At 46.8% G+C, this 19,495-nt stretch overlaps 1 protein-coding gene across 1 annotated transcript in view; it reads left to right on the forward strand.

Moving 5' to 3' along the window:
- The window catches only part of LOC128339414 (calpain-8-like), a 70,994-nt gene extending 57,831 nt beyond the window's left edge, over positions 1-13,163 (forward strand). Inside the window, exons 20-23 of the mRNA XM_053283299.1 lie at positions 2,910-2,988; positions 4,711-4,827; positions 8,395-8,453; positions 12,932-13,163. Of these exons, the coding sequence (XP_053139274.1) occupies positions 2,910-2,988; positions 4,711-4,827; positions 8,395-8,453; positions 12,932-12,955 (279 nt within the window). The 3' untranslated portion in view covers positions 12,956-13,163. The remainder of the gene's footprint in view (positions 1-2,909; positions 2,989-4,710; positions 4,828-8,394; positions 8,454-12,931) is intronic.
- The last annotated feature ends 6,332 nt before the right edge of the window (positions 13,164-19,495 follow it).

Genomic DNA, 19,495 nt, shown 5'->3' on the forward strand with positions numbered 1-19,495 from the left:
ATTTATTTATCAAATTTGTATACCGCCCCAAACTTTCGTCTCTGGGCAGTGGACTGCCTAACCCATTTGAACCAAATTGGGTACAGTTGCAATGAGTGACACACAAGGACACCTCAATGGCATAGTTTGTGATGTCATCCACACTGATTCAAGATGGCGGACACACAAACTTTGGAGGTGCAAGTGTGCTAACTTGTGAACCGCTTAACCGATTTGAACCAAATTTGCTACAGCTATAGGGACACATGGGGCACCTCAGTGGCATAGGTTGTGATGATGTCATCTACCCCAATCCAAGATGGCAGATGCGTGAACATTTGAGGTGCAAGTGGGCTAACTTGTGGACTGTCTGATTTGAACCAAATTATGTACAGTTGTAGTGAGTGACACACAGGGAGCTCATTCACACAATAAAAAATTGTGTTCTACCCAGGTTTGGGAGCAGTGTGTGCTTCCAATTTTTGGTTGTGTGGGGACAAGCTAAGAGGAAAACTTGAGTAGAAGTGATTGTGTGGAAGCAAGGTAGGAGGAAAAGGTACCCAGATTTTCCTCCAACCTTGCTTCCACACAATCAAAAATTGGGATCACACACAGCTCCCAAACCCAGGTAGGACAGAGTTTTTGATTGTGTGAATGACCTCAGGGACACCTCAGTGGTGTAGTTTGTGGTGATGTCATCTACCCTGAATCAAGATGGCAGAACCATAAACTTTTGAGGTGCAAGTGAGCTAACTTGTGAACAGCTTAACCAATTTGAACCAAATTTGCTACAGCTGTAGGGACACCTCAATGGCGAAGATTGTGATGATGTTATCCACCCCAATTCAAGATGGCAGACATGTAAACCTTTGAGGCCCAAGTGCACTAACTTTTGGACAGTCTAACCAATTTGAACTAAATTTGCTACAACTGAATGGACACATAAGGATGCCCCAATGGTGTAGTTTCTGATGATGTCACCCACCCCAATCCAAGATGGTGGATGTACAAGTGCACTAACTTGACGACTGTCTAACTGATTGGAACCAAATTTGGAAGAGTTGTAGTGAGTGAAATACAGGGACACCTCAATGGTGCAGTTTGTAATGATGACATCCACCTCAATCCAAGATGGTAGACACATGAACATTTGAGGCGAAGAGATCTAACTTGTGGACCTCGATTTGCACCAAATTTAGTCCAGATGTAGAGACAGTGAAAGGAAAGTAGGCTGATTAGTTCTTACTAGAATAACTTGTTCCTCTTTAGGAAAGGCCCAACCACCTAGCAGTTGCTCTAAATGAAGCCTAGTCCTTTCTTAAAGCCTTTCTATCACTATAATAGTCAGGCAGATTTCTTTGTGCCTCTGACTCATGTAGAGTTTTCAGCTCCTGTAAGACAGTATTGTGGTGCTGGGATTTCATTTTAGGGGAAAGGAGCATAGGCCACAGAAAACCTTCATCTACGGTGTACAGCCTTATTCCACGTGCTTACAAGTTCCCTGCTAACAGGCATACATATATATCAGACCAGCAAAAACCATCCTTAGACAGTCTAGACCCCAACTGTGTCTCAAGCACAAAATAAAGTCTAAAAGTGCGCCCAGCCTAAACATCAAACCATTTATAACGGACATGTCTGCTGCTTATTAATGAACTGAGCATTTAGAAGACAGCCTAAAAACACTTTCAAATGGGCAGCACCAAGGCTGAGAGTCTCTAGTCCAACAGGCAACCACTGAATCCATGGCAGATGAGTCAAAATCGCTGCAAAGCGGGTCACTCAGAAAAGTGAGCCAAACCACAGACTTTAAAATTTAGTGACTTGGTGACACCGCATGCAAAGCCCATAAAGACTGCATATGAAGTCAAAATATGCATATAGTCAAGGAATTCAACATCTACAGTACACAGCTTACTCACTGCACCCTTCTCCTTTCTCATAGATACAGTCATTTTCTCTGTCACACACAAAACACCTAATCATTCATTTCCCCCCTCCACAGTTACACACAAACAGTTATCCCTTTTGTCTCCCTTCATATACACAATAACAAGTTGTTCATTCCCTTCCTGCCCCCCACAGACTCATGTTTTAGACCCTATTGAACAGGTAAGATCCAAAAATAGAGCTTTCCAAGGGGCAGCTGTGCTAGCTTCTTATCCGCACCCATCACAGCTGCTTTGAAGCTTTGAAAAAGAGATAGGGAGATTTGATCATGGACCCCGCACATCTCATCTACTTTGGCCCTCCATTTACATTTTTCAAGGTTTGATTTGAGTTTTTCCAATTGAGGACAACAACTTTAGATTGAGAATATTGTAGTGGGGCGGGAGTGCCATACACATTTCTTCTGGTCGTCTGGCATCTGCCACATGCATGAGAAATGACATGAAAATTATGTTAATTGCATGCAACAAAAATAAGCAGATTAGCCATCCAGCTCCTGATACATTTCTTATCAGTCTCCAAGTGCTCAACGTTTTGATTGCATTTGCAGTAGAGGGTGAGTGTGAAAGAACAAGCATGGCAGAACTTCCCACAGAGTTGTAGGCCAGAATAGCTTCTAATTACACAGCTAGAGCTGGATAAGAAACCATTTGGCACTGAGAACTGTCTGTTGTTCCTTTAAAGTATTAATCTCAATAGAGTTTTATATTACAGCCTTTGCCAGGGGAAGGGGTTATTTCTCAAGGGCCTGTTTGCCAAGTGGGTGGGCGAGATGCCAGCCCTGTGGGAACAATTTCCCTGGGCACACAGCTTGCCATTAGTTAATTGAAAATTCTTTCCTCTTCAGTCATTAACACTTTCAGAGAGAGCAGGCTCTCTCCTCTGGCAAGAGCAGTTAACATATATCCCAGCCAAACAGAGAGGTCTTCTAACATTACTTTCAAATAGCTGGCAACAAGGTCTTTTTTCTTTTGCCCTAGGAGATCTATAAGAAAGTGGATACTGACTATTCAGGAACCATAGATGCACATGAAATGAGAAATGCGCTCAAGGAAGCAGGTATGGTCCCTGCATGTCAGTAGCTCTCAAAATTCGCCTTGAAAGAACCCTTTCAGTGTGGACTCTGCCAAAGAACTAGACTTCATCTGAATTTTGCTAAAGTTTGTGAACTTGAGGATGTGTGTGCAATTTAGTAACTGATGGCCAATTTGAGGAGGGGTATTAACTTTACTGAAAGTTTCAGCTGGGGTTGCACTGGTTACTTTTATTGCTGGTTGCTTAAGAAGCATGACAGTATCTTCTTTCGTGCAGCTGAAAATGCCATGCTTCTGTGGATAGCAATGGCGGAAGCAGCAACACTTAAAATATTGCTGCCTTTCCTGGCATCCAGCTCCTGCTGGCCACCATTTTTCCTGGGTTGCATGGGAATGATGCTTCATCAGGATATAGTATCATTCCTAGCACATTCTAGGAAAAATGGCACCCCCTTGAGCCTGCAGGTGGCCTCCCCCCCCGCCGGAATACACCAAAATGACACTACATCATGACATAGCACCATTCATTGGTGCATTCTGTGAAAACAAAATGGCAGTCAGCAGCAATAGTGGCTTAAGGTCTCTGTGCGCCTGAGGCAGCATGCTAGATGCTGCCCCCTTGTGTGCACTGTCCTCCCATTCTTCCCTCCTTAAAAAAAAAAAAAAAAAAGTAAGGGGAAGAAAAGCATCTTGCCATCTTGCTGGTGCCCCAGTAGTCTGTTGCCTGATGTGACCACCTCACTTGGCCTCACAGAAGGGCCGCCCCAGTTTGGCAGGAGCCAGCCACCAGGAAAAGCAGCAGCCGATTAAGTGCTGCTGCCATGCTGCCACCATCCACAGAGGCATGGCATTTTCAATTAAAGGAAAGAGGATACCTCCACCACCAGCAGCAATAAAGGTAACCCCCTTCCCACACCAAAACCTTGGATAAAGTTTATATTCCCCAAGAAACTTAATTGAACACCTTACATTTTTTTCTGCCTGTGAAAAGGGTGTGTGTGTATGTGCAAAAATAGAAGGGAACTTTCAGATCAGCCCTACAAGGCACCCTGTGCATCTGCCACAGAACCGAAGTGCATTGCAGAGGATTCTGGAACATGTTCTAAGATACACACTTATATAAGGCATTGATCCAGTCTGTTAGTATAGACTGTTGCCTTCCTTGAACTGATGAAATGACCTAGAACCTGGCCACCATTCTCCTGCAGCTGCACATTAAAGGGAAAGATGGGTAATGCTGGGCAAACTGCATCCCAGGGAAGCTTTTTTAAATGCTTTATTTATAGCGGACTTGTTTCTCCATCTAGCCCAGCAAAATGTGGCTGCAGCCAGTGCTTAAATGAAGCTTTAAAAATTGACAAAAGTGTATTTTGTATGAAACTGACTCCCTGCAATGGCTTTCTGTTTGGCTGGAGCCCCAGGAGTACATTAAAGCCACGCTAATTAGGTGCTTATCTTCCAAATATAGGACAAGGAAACTCCTGTGAAATGGTGTAAAATATGTCCCTTTGGGAGGCATTGTGAGAGAGTGCTAGATCTGTGACTGCGTCAGACGAATAGGTATTGGGAAGAAGAATGCACTGTAGAGATAACAGAGACCAAGAAACCTGCCAGGATGAATAGCTGATAATCCTTCATCCGTGTCTGCAGCTGTAAACCATACTAAGCAGGCAGAATTAAATGGAGTGGTGGATTAGTAAACACAGCCACACATATCCCTTCACTAATTCTCTGTTCTCCTTCACAGGCTTCACACTCAATGACAAAGTCCAGCATAGCATAGCTCTCCGCTATGCCTGCAGCAAGCTGACCATCGACTTTGATGGCTTCGTGGCCTGCATGGTTCGCCTGGAGATGCTTTTCAGTAAGTTCTCCTGCTGTCAGACATTTTAAAAAGAAAAAAAGATGAGTCCTCCCCATCACACAGCATTTTCTTGGCTAGCGAATAAAAGACCTTCCTATTTTTAGTCCGAGTACAAAGACCTGTGTGTCAATGAAAGAGAGCCATTGGAAAATGTCTCTAAATTGCAAAATTAGCTAAGTAGCCAAATTCTCTCTGCTCTCAAGCCAGGACAAGATCCCAAACCTGCCAGCCTTTATATCTGGCAGAGCAGATACAGTGGCTCATGTAAGACAAATGGTTTCTTCAGAAGGCCAAAATCAAACCAATAGCAGCTGCCAACGAGACTGATTGGCAGACTCTACTACATACCCACAGTGTGTGTTTGCCATCTTGTTATGGGTTGAACGGTGTAAGTACCCCTGCTGTGTGCCAGTGCAGGGCCTTTCCAGATAGGGAGGTTTTGCACCAACAATGGCCACAGGATCCAGGCGATATCCCGCAACTAATATATCTGTTATGCGAAAGCCGTATTTTCCTTGTGTTCATTTTGAAATAAAGAAATGCTGGGACAATCTGCAAGAGTTTGCTGCCGGATAGTGCACTATGATTGTGAATATAGTTTGCAGTGTGGCTGCCTGAGTTGACTGCAACATCTCCAGTGACCAGCCACACAGTCCTGATACCTGCCATGCCCTCAGTACTCTGAGTTCTAAAGGTTTTTAAAACATTTGGTAGGAGTGAGTCCTTCTGTACCACTGCAGCTGGGAGAACTCATATAACTTGTTATCGGACTATGTTAAGTCCATGGTTAAGTCATAGAACTTTTTCACAACCAATGCAGGAAAGAAAGAGGATGGGGAGAAAAAATAGGTGGGGTGGGGGCAACCACCTTCTTCAAGGACATATAGCTTATGTTTCAAAACATAAACAATTAATTAAAGTTTGACCAGATCGCTGAAAATTCCCCTTCTTTACCTTGTTGACGATTAAAAAACCAGTTCAGATACTGACAGGGAACACATATCAATGATCCAAAGTGACAGTTCAGGAGTGAATTTGTCCTTCTAATGTTGTATTATGATCCTTTTGACAACACCCCATAAGTCATAGAACTTAAATGCAGTGTTAAGCTGGCTTATGCCCTTTGTTTTTGAAAGGACAAGCAGCATAGACCCCTGCTAACTGAATTAAGAGGCACTTTTAAAAAGGGGTGGTTGTTTTTATTTAGCAAGGGGAGAGCAACTAGCCCTATCCAACCCCTGTACAGCATCCCTCCAGTGGCTGTTGCTGGTGTCTACCTTGTGTTTCTATTTTGATTGCGAGCCCTTTGGGGACAGGAAACCATCTTATTTATTTATTCATTATTTATTTTTCTGTGTAAACCGGTTTGATAACTTTTGTAGAAAAGTGGTATATAAGTATTTGTTGTTGTTGTTCGTTGTCTGTTCCACAGGCAAGAACCCAGAAGGGAAGGGAAGGTAGTCAGGGTTGCAGAACGCTGGGGAGCTCCGAGTGAGCCACTTGCCTCAACAGGGGCCAAAGGCGGTATCCACATCTGGCCCCTGTTGAGGCAAGTGATTCACTCGGAGCTCCCCAGCGTTCGGCGACTCTGACTGCCTTCCGTTCCCTTCTGGGTTCTTGCCTGTGGAACAGACAACAACACAGAACAAGAACAACAAATAGTTGACCTAATATCTCAGTCTATCCCTCCCAGGCTTCACCTCTCCACCTGGACCTCAGAGAGAATTCAAGGGGCAGCCCTCTGGCCTGGAGTCTAGTACTCCTTCTCTGCCCCATCGTCCCTCTCGGCCCATCACTGGTATTCTTGTGCAGGCTTGGTGGAGCATGAGTACTTGGCATGGGTCTCAGGTTGAGAAGTCTCCCAACTGGCAGGGTCAGGCTCCAGCCTGGTGTCAGGGCTTGGGACTGGGACTGGCCTGGGCCTCCCCCAATTCTCAGGGTTGGACTGTACACTACTTCCATCCAGGTCTTATTCTATGATCCCCTATGGGGCCAATTCACTTGAACAGGGCCCCAACACACAAAGAGGGTGGCAACACTCCATGAACGCATCCCGCCCTGACGTCGTCTGAAGGATATCCTGATGTGCTGTCAGGACATCCTTCAATTGCATATGGAGGATGCTCATCCAAACAGCCCTAAAACACATGCTCCAAAACCCTGTTTGAATACTGCATCGGGACATCCTTCAGATGATGTCGGGGCAGGAACACCCATGGAGTGTTGCCGCTCTCTGAACATGCTGGATCAGTGATCGAGTGAACCTGCCCACAGTACTTATTATTTAGTGCTGTGCTTTTACTCTCCAGTGCTGGATTACAGCTCTTCCATTGACTTTCAGACATGGACAAAAGGAAAGTGGCATTTCATTTTGCAGGAAAGCTACTCCATATCTGATACATGAGGCTGAGAAATTGAAGTGAGGGTGCTGGATCTGAGCTAGGTCATATGCTCCACTTAGAGGAAACGGGAATGTTTTTAAATGATCTGGAAAGGCCTTTTGTCTGTGTAACAAACAATGAGACATCACGAAATCCAGGCTCTGAGATCAGTGTGTTTTCTTTTAATGCTCAATGTAATGTTTCCAGCTGAAAGCTAATCTGGCAGTCTGCCCATTGAAATGCTTCTGTGTGCTGTTTTAAGAGATGCTGGGGAAAATTAAGCAGAGGTATACAATGTGGCTTACAGCCCCATGAATCTCATGGCTTCCGATTCAAAAGCTTCCCTTTAAGCTATCCTGAAAAACACTTTCCCATGGCAAATAGCAGGTGTGGGGGCCTGATCCAAAGTGGGACTACAGTCCATTCCGTCCTCTATAACCCCCATGGCCCTAATCCATGTGGTATGGGGTGCTGATCTAGCTGCTATTTAACAAACAGCAAGCTAGCATATGGTGGCAGAGCATGTGCTTAAAGTAACATGATAAGGTTGTTCACACAACTGAAAACTGCGCGCTCCCAATGTTTGGTTGTGTGGAAGCAAACAACTTGGTAGGAGGAGGGGGAAGGGATTGTGTGGGAGACAGGAGCTGGGTAGGGCAGCTTTTCCTCCCACTTTGGTCAAATGCTGGGTATGGAAGCTGGGTAGGATGGTGCAGCTTTCAGTTAGTGGTGTGCACGGAACCACGGAGGCGTGGTCCGGCACTGAGGGGGGTCGAACTTTAAGGGTGGGGGGTAGTACTTACCCCTCCCGCCACTCTTCCCCCTCCGGCGCTGTATTTAGAAGTGAAGTTTTGGGGGCGGCAGCGTTCCTCCCTGCCGCCACTGCCCCCATCGTTGCCAGGAAGTAGTGTAAATAGCAGGACGCATGTGCCTGTCGCGGCGCGGTTCCGAACCGGTTCGGAGGCCTCCAACATGGCCTCTGGACCGGTTCGTGCACATCCCTACTTTCAGTTGTGTGAGCAGCCTCATTATTTGACCCATAAAACAATGCTCAGAAGAAGTAACTTTTCAGAGTTGAAAAAGCTGGGTTCCAGGAATTACTTTGAGTCCATCTCCACATTTTGTACTTTCCATGCATCAAACTCTGCTATTTAAATGTGGCGCCTGCTTTTCTTTTGCTGTGCAGAAATGTTCCAGATCCTAGACAAGGATAAGCATGGAGTCGTCCAGCTCTCTCTGGCGGAGGTAATCATGATTAAATGAAACTACAGTATGGTTAAATTTTGACACAGAGGTAATAGCAATACAGTCACACCTTGGGAAAGCAATGCTGATTGTTCCTTGCAATATCAGTTCTAGCAGATCTGCTAAAAAACACAATTCAGCATGCAAAGAAGGAAAACCCTCCTCTAATACAAAGGATTACATATTCCTTTCTGCTGATAGGAAGATATCAGTATTGTGTCATGGCTAGTTCTGGCCTCAATTACATTCAGCACTGACATTTCAAGACTAATCCTCAGTCGTTTAGGTATTATGCTGGCAAATACATGGTCCCAAATACACATCTGCCAGAAAGAACATTTATACAGAATAGTTGCAGGCACGTAGTTATAATGGAGTGGTAGGTGGTGGGGAGCAAATGTCCCTGGGTCACCAGTGCCCATGGGACTTCCAGGAGCCACCAGAGGTCCCCCCCCCGCAACTCTCACCTTCGTGCTTTGTCCAGTGTTGCCACACTACCCTTCTTCCTACTGCTACCAGGCATGGGGCCCGCCAGCCTTTGCAGCCTTGGTCAGCAGTCTGGTCGCCAACCCCTGCTGCCACTGCTGCTGCCACTGCATCTGCTGCTGCCAGCCTGTCTCCCTTGGCTGGCAGCATTGTGGTCTGGTGACATCATGGCATTGAATTGCACTTGCCCAGTGATATCATTGTACTATGATGCAGCCCAGCCTGGCAAAAGGAAGCTGGGTGGAGTGTGAGTGACAGGCGAGTGGTGGGTGAGTGGTAGGTGGTGGTGGCGGTGGCGGCAGCAGTGGCAGCGGCAGCAATACGGGCCACACCAAATCTCATCCTGGGTCTGCCCTCATTGTTGCTACATCACTGAATAGTTGACCGGTGAAAAATGGTGTTTAACCTTCTCCCTCCTCAAGTTCTTCTCTACAGATCTCCCCCAGGCTGTTATCGCTGGCTCCTCCCCTTCCCACCTTCCCCATTAACCATGGGCAGTAGTGATAGTGGAATTCCTTCTTCTCCTTCCTCTGACAGTGAGCAGAGACATTTCTAATGCCACCGCTGAGTCAATGGGGAAGGTGAGAGGGGAAGGAGCTCTACCAGGCCCCACAGCTTCCCCATAAAAAAACAAACAAACCCTTGAGGAAAGGCCTTTTCATGCTGATGTGCTGAGGGCCCCCACAGACAGGGACCTGGCCCGATATAACAGTCGGAGAGCCTCATTCTAGCCTATTTATGACACAGCCACTGCAATCATTCACCTACTTGTCTTCCATGGCAGCACGTGACTTCTTCAGAGAGCACTGCTGCCTTGTTCCTCCCACCTGTTGTCCCATGGGTGACCAGTTGGAGGCTTTTCCATTGTTGTTGGGCTACAACTCCCATCATGATGGGGGCTGCAGTCGAACAACAGCTGGCGAGTCTCAGGTTGGCCACCCCTGTTCTATCAAAAGAACTGGTGAGGAAGAAGACTACATGAGTGGCAGCAGCAGCAGCAGCAGCACAACACTACTGAGAGGGCTGGAATGCAGCTTTCTGACTGGCTGTAGCATCTGTTAGAATCCTTCGCTGCTGTGGCCAGTCAGAGGCCTCTGTATATGTAAACAATGGTTCACAGGCTGCTATGTGAACTATCGCCAGTAGAATAAGGCTGTAAGTTTTATAGTCTCAGAATAACAGTCCTGACAATTGATCAAGAAACATAGGGGGGAAACCATCCATTTTATCATATGCGGGAATTTCTTCTTGTATAACAATCCAGGGTATATCTTCATTCTCCTCTCAAAGGCAATGAGGCAAAGCAATAGACAATGCACAGTGGGAAACACTTCTTGTACCAACTGAGGTGAAATAAGTGACCTGACAGGTCTTAGCAATGATCTAAATGTTATGATTCCATGTCCTTTTCTTTTTTGTACATTCATTTTCCTTTTTGTACATTCATACTCTTACAAGTATACAAAAGATGTCAGGCCCTACTTCAGTCAAAGGAATGGAAAAGAGCCCTGCTGTGGAATTACAATAGAAGTCACATCCATAAGAGATGTCAGGGAGGACATTTGGTTTTATTTAATGGCACATGGAAAGCATAGTTTGATAGACCTTTTCTTTTGTTAACCAGTATATTGGTTGGTTCTCAAAATCTTAATCAGGGTGGGAGGAGTGCCTAGCCAGGATAGGGGATCTGGACTCACTCCTGATCGGTGGCCGTGTACACTGAAACATCAAAGTAGGAAGAGGGTAGAGAGATCATGTGGGAAGTGGGAACTGGGTAGGATGGGAGTGCCCTACCCAGATTCTCTCCCCATCATTTTACTGAAGGTGGATGAAAAGCTGTCCTACCCAGTTCTTGCCTCCCACACGATCACTCTCCCCCCTCCCCCCTTGTTGTATGGGTTTACATGACTGCCAATGGAGAGCACATCTGGCCCTCCTACCTTGGCTGGGTGCTCCTCCTACTCTGGTGAGGATTGTGTGAACAAGCTTGCTATTGCACCTTTTTCCCCTTTTCTTTTTGAACATAGTATGCAACCGCCACAACCCAACTGCCACAACTGCCAATCTGGTAGGATTATTCTCTCTGGAATGAGGTGCATGTTTTAAAGTGAGAGGGGGAAACTCCAAAAGCTAGGGATTGGTGACAACCTCCATTCCCTGCTAAGATTCATAATTAATCCAATCCATGAGAATCAGATTTCCACAGAGAATACTTTGGTTTGGACCACAGAAATCTCTTGAGCCTGCAAACCTCCACCTCCATTCACCCCACATTCATGCTACTTATTGGGTGGATGAGATGAGGATGATTGATTCTTGTCAGGTTGGGTGTGAGTTGTCCTCGGATGGCCCTGGGAAGTGCCTCTGGTATGGGCATCATAGACCCTGTGCCCTTCCTAGCTCAAATTCAGCCCTCACTAGCAGTGCTGCTCTGCCTCCAGGAAGTAGCAGAAAGTTTGGGTACCATGAAGCAGCAGAGGAGCAGGATCCCAGAGCTCTTTAAGTCCCAATGGCATGATCGGCCCCTGCTAACTGGGCAAAGAGGCACCTTTTAAAGTGGTGCCTCTCTTATATTTTGCAGGGGAGAGCAAGTGTCTTTATTCATCTCAGCATAGTGTCTCTTCCATTGGCTGTTGCTGGTGTTGCTCTTGTTTTTCTTTTCAGATTGCGAACCTCTTTGGGACAGAGAACTCTCTTTTCAAACATTTTATGTAAATTGCATGACAATTTTTGTTGAAATGTGATATATAAATATTCTTAACAACAACAATAATGCTGATCATCGGGGTGGCTTCTTAATGAGGCGAGGTGAGGCAATGGCCTCAGGGAGTTGCCCTGCGCCTGGGGGTGACTAATGTGGGCATCCCGTGGGTGACTAATGATGGGGCAGAGGAGGAGGAGTGCCCCATCACCCGTGGGCATCGCGTCACCTTGTCTCTTCCTGCTGCCCACCTTTGCTGCTCTTTGCTGCCCCCAGTTTGTCCTCCCTGGCACCCCCGGCCTGCACTTCCAGACCAGTGAGCGATTTGCTAGCTGCCTGGTTTGCAAGCAGTTTGCTAACTATCTGGATAGTTCCTTTCTCTCTCTCTTGCTTGGAGTGAGCACGGGAGGAGACAATTCAGGTGGCTAACAAATTGCTAGCCAGGAAATGGAGGCAGGGTGGATGGGAAAATGGCGCTCACCCCAATGCCAGCCATGCCCCTGACATCAATGCGCTGACTTTAGGAGGTGTGGCCATCATCAGGGTAGGCAGTGCCTGCCCACTCACCAACATTTCCTGGCTAGCACAAGCCATCTGGATGACTTCCTTTTTTTCCAGGAAGCCATCGAGCTGGCTAGTGAAACATTCATTCGTTCATTCATTCATTCATTTCTTACATTTATACCCTGCTCTTCCACCGAGGAGCTCAGAGGTACATGGTTGTTTTTACCCTCACAACTACCCTGTGCAGTAGGTTAGGCTGAGAGATACATGACTGGCCCAGAGTCACCCAGTGAGTTTCATGGTTGAATGGGGATTTGAACTCAGGTCTTCCTGGTCTTAGTCCAACACTTTAACCACTATGCTATGCTGACTAAATTCAGGTGGATGGACAGGCACCACATGGTGTTGGCCACACACCCTGAAGTCAACATGTTGACACAGAGGGTATTGCCAATGGTGTCTTGATGCCACCTCAGGCAATATTATATTGGGGCTCAAGGAGGTCCTTATGAAGATGAGGCACAAAAAGATGCCTCTGCAGGCTTCTGCACCTGCTGAATTCTTTTGAGCATGGACCTGGCCGTTCAATTGACCATAGGATCAGCTGGACATCCAAAAAGGGCCCAGAAATTCAGACTATGAAATTTGGATTGGTGGTCTTCTGCGTTAGCAGCTCTATCTGCAGTCACAAAATATTGCAATGGCATTTGCATTGAGCAATGTGAAGCTTATTTGCAGCAGATGCCCTAAATAAGTAATTCTAATTCTCTCTCTCTCTCTTTCCTAGTGGCTGTGTTGTGCACTGGTTTAAGAAACCCTTTTGGAATCCACTTGAGAGCTCCTCAACTTATCTCTCTACCCAACGGTTTCATCTACATTTTGGTTTGCTGGTCAATGACTGAATAAACTTCTCTCTCTCTCTACATTTTGAAGATACAGGGAAGGAAACCAATTTCTGTTTCTGGAAATACATTTGAATGTAGAATGAAAATAAAGTAGCTATATATGGGAACAACAAATGGACTATAGAGCAAGTCTTTCCACATAAGTAGCTATGATATCATGGATTAGGTCTATTATGAAGCCCAGACTCCAAAACAGTGACTAGATTTCAAATGCAAACCAAGCCCACTTTAGCCTACTTCTAAAGGAAGAAGGCTTATGAGATCACCATGTCTGTCTCCATGTGTCGGTGCATCTCCTCTTCCTAACTTCTGTGTTTACAGTCTGATACAAACCAAATCCATAGCACATGGGAGAGGATCCTAGGAGATCCCAATGGTTTTTTGTTGGGTTTTTTTTATTTGGCTGATCAGTCATCTTGTTTCAAGATGGTAGCCACTCAAAATATAGGTAACATCTGCATGGATCCTGGAGGTTCTTATGCACAGCCTAACTTGGGCTGGGCATCTCTAGCCTGGGTTAGGCTGTGTGTGAAAACAGCCTCACTCTGTGTAGGTCTGGAGGACCACAACATTTTCAGAAATCTAATCTACAGTTGTGTGGATGAAAGAAACCAGTGACTGAGTAGAGGTCCAAAGTGGCCTGCAATTTTCCCAGCAAGGTCCAAATGATCCCTTGCAGCGTCATGCATTACAAACACACAGAGGCGTATCTAGGGAAAATAGCGCCTAGGGCAAGCACTGAAATTGCGCCCCCTGTCCAAACATCTGGCACCCATCTTTTAGATAACTTTACTATAATATCAGCTGAAAAATATGTCAAGCTCATTAATCTTTTAAAATTTAAAAACTATTTAGCAGTGGACATAGCCAGACCAAAAAATGCTGGAAAACTACAAATTTCAGTATGCTGGGGCTCATGAAATACCCAAATACCATGTGGAGGTGTACTTGGAAAACTAAACAGAAGTGCCTATCTAATTCTCTACTATGCATTGTAGCATCACTATTACATCAGTTTTAAAAATAAATGGAGAATTTGCCTTTCCCAGATACTCTGAAAATAATTAAAGGATATGCAGAGTAAACTGTGTCACTGCTTGGAATATATTCTAGTCTTTCAGAAAGACAGTTAAAATGAGAGAAAGAGAGCAAGAAACTCCCAGTGGGTCTTAATACTAAGGATTTCACACTGATTCAAAGACAAACTCACCATTAATAGCCATATTATTAAGACACCACATTTAACTCACTTATCATAAGAACCAAAGTAAGAGCAAATGAATACAATCCTAGCTCATAAGCTTCAGGTCAGTATTCACAAGCCCTGATTCTCTGTACATAGTGCCAAACTGAATATGTGTACAGTGACTTATAATATATTAAATTATTTTTTTTTAACCTGTAGCCCCTTCAGGGTGCTTCCTATAGGCCGTGGGAGGAGGGGCATCTTCAAAGGTTACCCCTCCCACCGCTGGCCTCTAGGGTCTCGCAGAGAACATTTGAGCATTGCTGTGGCCATTTTTTAAAATAATTGTGTGTTTTTTTAAATGGCTGCTGAAAACAAAATGGCCACTGCACATGCTCAAATGGCCTCTGTGAGGCCTGGCATGGCCTAGGGCCTCACAGAGGCCATTTGAGCATGTGCAGTGGCCATTTTGGTTTTGGTGGCCATTTCTTTTTTTAAAAAATTAATTTTAAGAATTTGCGCCCCCCTTCAAGTGGCGCCCAGGGTACGTGCCCTGCCTGCCGTACCCTAGATACGCCCCTGCAAACACAAGCATTCTGTCCCTCACACTTTCTCACCTGATTCCACACAGCCCAACAAGCAAGCAGCACACAGATCTGGTTGAGTTCTCTGCTCACAAATATGAGTCTTTAAAAGCTTTCTCCTAGGCAGATATGAGAAAATCAAATTTACACAACCTGCTTCTTTCCCCCTCTCTGGACAAAATATCTCAATGGCGCCTTCTCACTCACATGTATCAGTAAGGCAAAGTGCTGCACTCCATTCTCCTTTATCTTTCAAAGGCGGCCCTCCTGGAGGAAATGCTGCTCCTTTTGTTTGTGCTTACGGTACAGCACTTGGGTAGCTAATGTCAGACAACGGCTGCAATACCAGGCCTCTTCACTGCATCTGTTTTTCTCTTTCCCTTGAGGCTGCATCTTCAAGAAGCTGATTGAGGCTGCCTTGTGTCTCTCCATCACATGGCAAGCTGAACAAGTCTCTGCTCATCAATCCCTCTTCTCCCTTAGCATTAAAGGCTTGTTGCCAGCAAATGTCTGCACAGCTGCTTCAAAACAAAGTGGAGTGCCACAAACCAGGGAGGAGCTAAGAACCTCCCAGCCTCTTCCTCTAAGAGAGGGAGAGGCATCTTGAGGCCTGGGGGTTCATTCAGTCTGTCCCCAGGGGCTTCCCATAGCCCAATGTCTCATCCCCTAGTATTGCCATTTCAGGCCAAACTACACATGATATTAGGCTTGTTCATGTGGCCATTTGTGGGTTGGGTTGGTGAGGGCTGGATAGCTCCTACCCCCATTAGCAGCACACAACCAGAACCAGCAAGCCCAGGAAACATGATTAAGCCAGGCACAGTGTCCATTGTTGAAACTGGGAGTAGGGATGTGCACGGAACCAGTTCGGAGGCCCTTTATGGGCCTCTGATCCAGTTCGAAGGCAGCGGGGGTCTCTCTTTAAGAGCAGGGAAGGGTGCACTAACCCCTCCCGCCGCTTTCCCCCCACTGGCATCTGTGTTTATTAATGCCCATCAGGGTGGCAGCGTACCCTATTGCCCTGGATATGGCTGGAAGTCACCAACATGCCTGTGCATGCTGGCACGGGCACACGCACATCACATATGCATGCATGCCCATGCCGGCGCGCACAGGCACATTGGCAACTTCTGGTCATATCCAGAAGATGAGGGCAACGGGCCGGCAAGGAGGTATGTTGCTGCCCCAATGGGCATTAATAAACACGGACGCTGGCAGGGGGGGAGCAGCGGGAGGGGTAAGTGCACCCTCCTCCACTCTTAAAGGGAGACCACTGCCGCCTTCGAGCCACCCTGCCATGGTTCTGCGCACATCCCTAACTGGGAGCTGCAAGCATGGAAAGTCCTACAAGGCCTTGAGTACTATTCCCAGCATGCTTTGTGCTGCCGATAGACTACAAAGCTTCATAATATCAGCAACTGCCCCCTGATTGGCCACAAAGCAGCAGGAAGCTGACCCAGGCCTGTTAGAACATAAGAACAGCCCTGCTGGATCAGGCCCAAGGCCCATCTAGTCCAGCATCCTGTTTCGCACAGTGGCACACCAGATGCTGCTGGAAGCCACAGACAGGAGTTGAGGGCATGCCCTCTCTCCTGCCATTACTCCCCTGCAACTGGTACTCAGAGGCACCCTGCCCTTGAGGCTGGAGGTGGCCCACAGCCCTCCAACTAGTAACTGTTATTAGACCTCTCCTCCATGAAGTCATCCAAACCCCTCTTAAAGCCATCCAGGTTGTTGGCTGTCACCACATCCTGAGGCAGAGAGTTCCACAAGTGGCTGTTCCACTGTTCCACTGTTGAAGTGGCTCTAGCTTCAGGATCATAGGGTGTGCTTTGCAGAGTGTCTCTCTATCGTTTTCCACTTATTTATTTATTTTATTTATTTTTACATTTTTATACCGCCTTTCGTTAAAAGAAAACCCCAAGGCGGTTTACAAAAATTAAAAACATACAGCAAAAAGCAGTAAAAACATCAAGCTAAAAACAAGCATAAAAACAAGACAACAGATAAAAACACACAAGAACAGCAGTAAAAGACAATTATGTAAAAGCCTGGGTAAAAAGCCAAGTCTTTAAAAGCTTTCTAAAAACTGTGATGGAGTCCGAGGAACGAATGGCCACCGGGAGAGTAGTGATGTGCGGTTTGGTCCGGATCCGGACCGGTTCGTCCCGAACCGGTCCGGATCCGGCGGTTCGATCCCGGACCGAATCGGGCCCTTCTGGGACCGATCCGGACCGAATCCGAGTCGGTTCGGCTCCGAACCGGCTCGGGTTTCCCGAACCGGTTCGGGAGTTCAATTGAGTCTCTGGAGTCAGTGGAGTGTCCCTTTAAAGTTTGAAGTGTGTCCTCCATTTTGTGGCTCATTCCTGAAACTTTTGCTCCTAGCATCCATTTTGTGATGCTATTTTCAGGCATTGTATTGGCTGCGCTATTGATCCTTTGATTGGCCAGAATGAGTCCTTTGGTCTGGTAGGCTGCTTGGCTGTTGCACTGTTGAGAGCTGGCACCCTGTTGGCCGTGGGGGGAGTGCAAAGGTGGGGGCTCCCAAAGGAGGGAATTTCAAACCTATATAAACCCAAGCCTCTTCTCTGGAAACTTCTCTTGGCTGCAGTTGTGGGATCATCTCTGAGACCTTGCTTGCTCTTTTGCTGCTGGTGTCTGCTGTGAGTCCCTGCTGACTGTGTGTCACATTAGTGTGTGTCTGTCTCTCTGCTCTCTCTGTGTGTTGTTGTGTGCCACCTTGTCCATCTGTCCTCTGTCTGTCTCTGTCCAAACCTCTTTAATACTTTCCCCTCAACTTTTTCCAACTTTTCCTGTTGTGTTTTCTGTTCTCTTCACCCTTTCTCTCTCAACCCTTCTCCCAAAGTTTTGGCTTTCCCTCCTCCCCCCCCCCCATCTTCTGCATTGCTTTCCTGTTTTTGTGTCTTGCCTGCCTTTTGTTCCACTTTTTGAGTTTCATTCAATTATTGCTTCTGTGTAAATTTATATATTTGCTGATTTTGGTTTTTAATTAATAACTTCTGCTATTGTTATTGCTGGCTGCCTGTCTGAGTTGTGTTTCTGAGGATTTAGTTTATATTATTGCTGCAATTTGATTCCTTGTGTTCTGATTTTGATTGTTAATTTGTTCCCCTCTGGCCCTGCTCCTAGCTTCCCCCCTCCCTCCCTCCCTCCCACCCAGATAAGATTGTTTCCCCTCCTGTGCTGCTGCCTGTTGAGCCTTGCATTCTTTGGATTTCTTTGTGGAATTAGGTTCTGGTTTTGGTTTTGCTCCCTGTGTGTGTCCCACCCAATCCCCCAGTCCCTCCCCCTGGTAGTTGTTACCCCCCCCCCCGCCCTGAGACTTTCTGGCTGCCCTTTGGTTTCCTTTTTTTTACTTTGTGTATAGATTGTTTTGATTCAAATTTGATTGTTCCACTGTGTGGTCCTGCTCCTAGCTTACCCCCTCCCTCCCCTCCAGAAACCCACTCCCCCCACTGCCACCTCCTCCTCCACTCCTGCCCTGCCTGCCCCCTCCCACCCAGACTGAGTGTTGTTCCCCATCCTCCCTGGTGCTGCTGCTGCTGCCTGTTGAGTCCTGTCTTAGTTACTTTGGTTTTTTGTGTGAAATCAATTAGCTTCTTTTGGTTCTGGTTTTGCTGTGTGTGTGTCCCATTCCTCCCTGCTGGTTGTTGTTGGTTCCTCTCCCCCCCCTCCCAGACTTTCTGCCCATTGTTCCCAGGTGGTTTTTTTTTTTTTTGGACTTTTTTTCATATTGTTTGGTTTGCTTTGATTGATTCATTGATTGTTCCCCTCTCTGTGTGGCCCTCTGCTCCCAGCTTCCCCCCTCCCTCCCCTCCAGAAACCCACTCCCCCCACTGCCACCTCCTCCTCCTCCACTCCTGCCCTGCCTGCCCCCTCCCACCCAGACTGAGTGTTGTTCCCCATCCTCCCTGGTGCTGCTGCTGCTGCCTGTTGAGTCCTGTCTTAGTTACTTTGGTTTTTTGTGTGAAATCAATTAGCTTCTTTTGGTTCTGGTTTTGCTGTGTGTGTGTCCCATTCCTCCCTGCTGGTTGTTGTTGGTTCCTCTCCCCCCCCCCCCCCAGACTTTCTGCTCATTGTTCCCAGGTGGTTTTTTTTTTTTTTGGACTTTTTTTCATATTGTTTGGTTTGCTTTGATTGATTCATTGATTGTTCCCCTCTCTGTGTGGCCCTCTGCTCCCAGCTTCCCCCCTCCCTCCCCTCCAGAAACCCACTCCCCCCACTGCCACCTCCTCCTCCTCCACTCCTGCCCTGCCTGCCCCCTCCCACCCAGACTGAGTGTTGTTCCCCATCCTCCCTGGTGCTGCTGCTGCTGCCTGTTGAGTCCTGTCTTAGTTACTTTGGTTTTTTGTGTGAAATCAATTAGCTTCTTTTGGTTCTGGTTTTGCTGTGTGTGTGTCCCATTCCTCCCTGCTGGTTGTTGTTGGTTCCTCTCCCCCCCCCCAGACTTTCTGCTCATTGTTCCCAGGTGGTTTTTTTTTTTTTGGACTTTTTTTCATATTGTTTGGTTTGCTTTGATTGATTCATTGATTGTTCCCCTCTCTGTGTGGCCCTCTGCTCCCAGCTTCCCCCCTCCCTCCCCTCCAGAAACCCACTCCCCCCACTGCCACCTCCTCCTCCTCCACTCCTGCCCTGCCTGCCCCCTCCCACCCAGA

This window comes from Hemicordylus capensis, chromosome 1, assembly GCF_027244095.1.
Source record: "Hemicordylus capensis ecotype Gifberg chromosome 1, rHemCap1.1.pri, whole genome shotgun sequence".
NCBI classification, from domain to species: domain Eukaryota; kingdom Metazoa; phylum Chordata; class Lepidosauria; order Squamata; family Cordylidae; genus Hemicordylus; species Hemicordylus capensis.